At 49.2% G+C, this 1735-nt stretch overlaps 1 protein-coding gene across 1 annotated transcript; it reads right to left on the bottom strand.

Annotated features, from left to right (window-relative positions):
* Nucleotides 1-346: 346 nt before the first annotated feature.
* On the bottom strand, nt 347-1195 carry LOC107578928 (class A basic helix-loop-helix protein 9-like). The gene has a single exon (XM_016264831.1). The coding sequence runs from the start codon at nt 1193-1195 to the stop codon at nt 359-361; it is 837 nt and encodes a 278-aa protein (XP_016120317.1). The 3' UTR covers nt 347-358.
* Nucleotides 1196-1735: the final 540 nt, after the last annotated feature.

The following is a 1735-nucleotide window of genomic DNA, read 5'->3' as shown; positions in this document are numbered from 1 at the left end:
TCTCTAACTTTTGGCATGAAGAGACTCAGTGTGTTACTATTTTGCATATTTTATTACAAAAGGGGAAATGCAAACTTCTTATTGCACAAATGGATCTTTTAAACAAACTTTTCTTGTCTTTTGTTTACTAATGCAATACTTTTGCAAATCACATGTAATTTGCTCTTTACATATAAGTTTCTATTAATGCAATTAACACTAATTATAATTACAATCAAAATATGTACAATGTTTCCAATGGTAAGCAAACCACAGAAATGCACCTGTTTACAGGTGTTGACAGTGATTTTCCCAGTTCTTGCATTCAGTTTTGCCTTTGACAGTCTCAAGAGTCCTTGTCCTGGTGCATGAGTGTGTATCACAGTGTGTTGTGGCAGTGCTGAGGCCCAGCGTCCTGCAGGTACCCCATATGCCAGGACAGAGGAAGTGTCTGCAGTGGTTCCCTGTAATTGTCTATATGATTTGAGCCACAAGAGCCCCAAACTCCTGGCTGATATGCCCCAACATCACCTATCCGTCCATACCTGGATGAGCTTGCCATATCACAAGGAGGGTAAAGCTGGGCATCAGGAGAGAAACACGGGTAGTGAGGGGAGGGTGGACAAGCAGGGCTTGTGAAAACGTGTTGCTCTGAGGACAGTCTGCGCAATGGATTTTGTATATGGTGGCTGAGCGGCTGGTGCCAGGATAGGAAGTTCTGGGATTCAAGGCGGACAGGAGGCGACGGCTCCTGCCACAAGCCACCCAGCTGCCCGTGACACTCAAGGTGGCTGCAAGACTTCCCCACACTTGCTGGTGGGTTATTAGTGAGGAAGACTGACAAAGCTGAGATCCGATTGATGGCCCTCTGGAGCGTGGCGATCTTCGACAGCCGCTTTCCACTCAGATCGTGATGCAGAGCCACCCGGAGCGCGTTGAAGGCCTGGTTATAATCCAGAATGCGTTTCCTCTCTCTCACGTTGGCCGCCACTCTGCGTGCTTTGGAGCGTACCGGCCTATTGCGTTTCTTGCTCTGTCTCTCCTCTGGCTTGCCTAGGGCGCTGTTGGGGTAACAACTTGTAGAACTGCTGCTGTCACTGCTGTCCAGCTCCTCTGACCCTTGAAGACTCCCATCCAGTTCCTCCTCTGAGAACTCGGAGCTGGTGAAGCTGCCTCTGCTCGCCATGGAGAACCCGAAGGCTGTTTCCAGTGTCATCGATCTCCTGCGCTGAAAGTTTAGATGACGCTTTCTCACACGACCTTTGATTACCTGTGATGTTTCTCAACAGGTCGAGACGCTCTTTAAAGCACCTCTTTTAGGAGTCACATGATTGCGTTTCTTGCTCTGTCTCTCCTCTGGCTTGCCTAGGGCGCTGTTGGGGTAACAACTTGTAGAACTGCTGCTGTCACTGCTGTCCAGCTCCTCTGACCCTTGAAGACTCCCATCCAGTTCCTCCTCTGAGAACTCTGAGCTGGTGAAGCTGCCTCTGCTCGCCATGGAGAACCCGAAGGCTGTTTCCAGTGTCATCGATCTCCTGCGCTGAAAGTTTAGATGACGCTTTCTCACACGACCTTTGATTACCTGTGATGTTTCTCAACAGGTCGAGACGCTCTTTAAAGCACCTCTTTTAGGAGTCACATGGTACAGTCACCTATGAGAAATGCTGGTGTTTATGAGCTCCCCAAGGCAAATTCAGCTGCTCCCTCCCCAGACACGCCTTCTGCTGCAAAATCCGCACAACCACGTATAGGCCAT

This window comes from Sinocyclocheilus grahami, unplaced genomic scaffold (assembly GCF_001515645.1).
Source record: "Sinocyclocheilus grahami isolate Dianchi unplaced genomic scaffold, SAMN03320097.WGS_v1.1 scaffold32.1, whole genome shotgun sequence".
NCBI classification, from domain to species: domain Eukaryota; kingdom Metazoa; phylum Chordata; class Actinopteri; order Cypriniformes; family Cyprinidae; genus Sinocyclocheilus; species Sinocyclocheilus grahami.
This window is presented reverse-complemented; position numbering and strand designations above follow the sequence as displayed.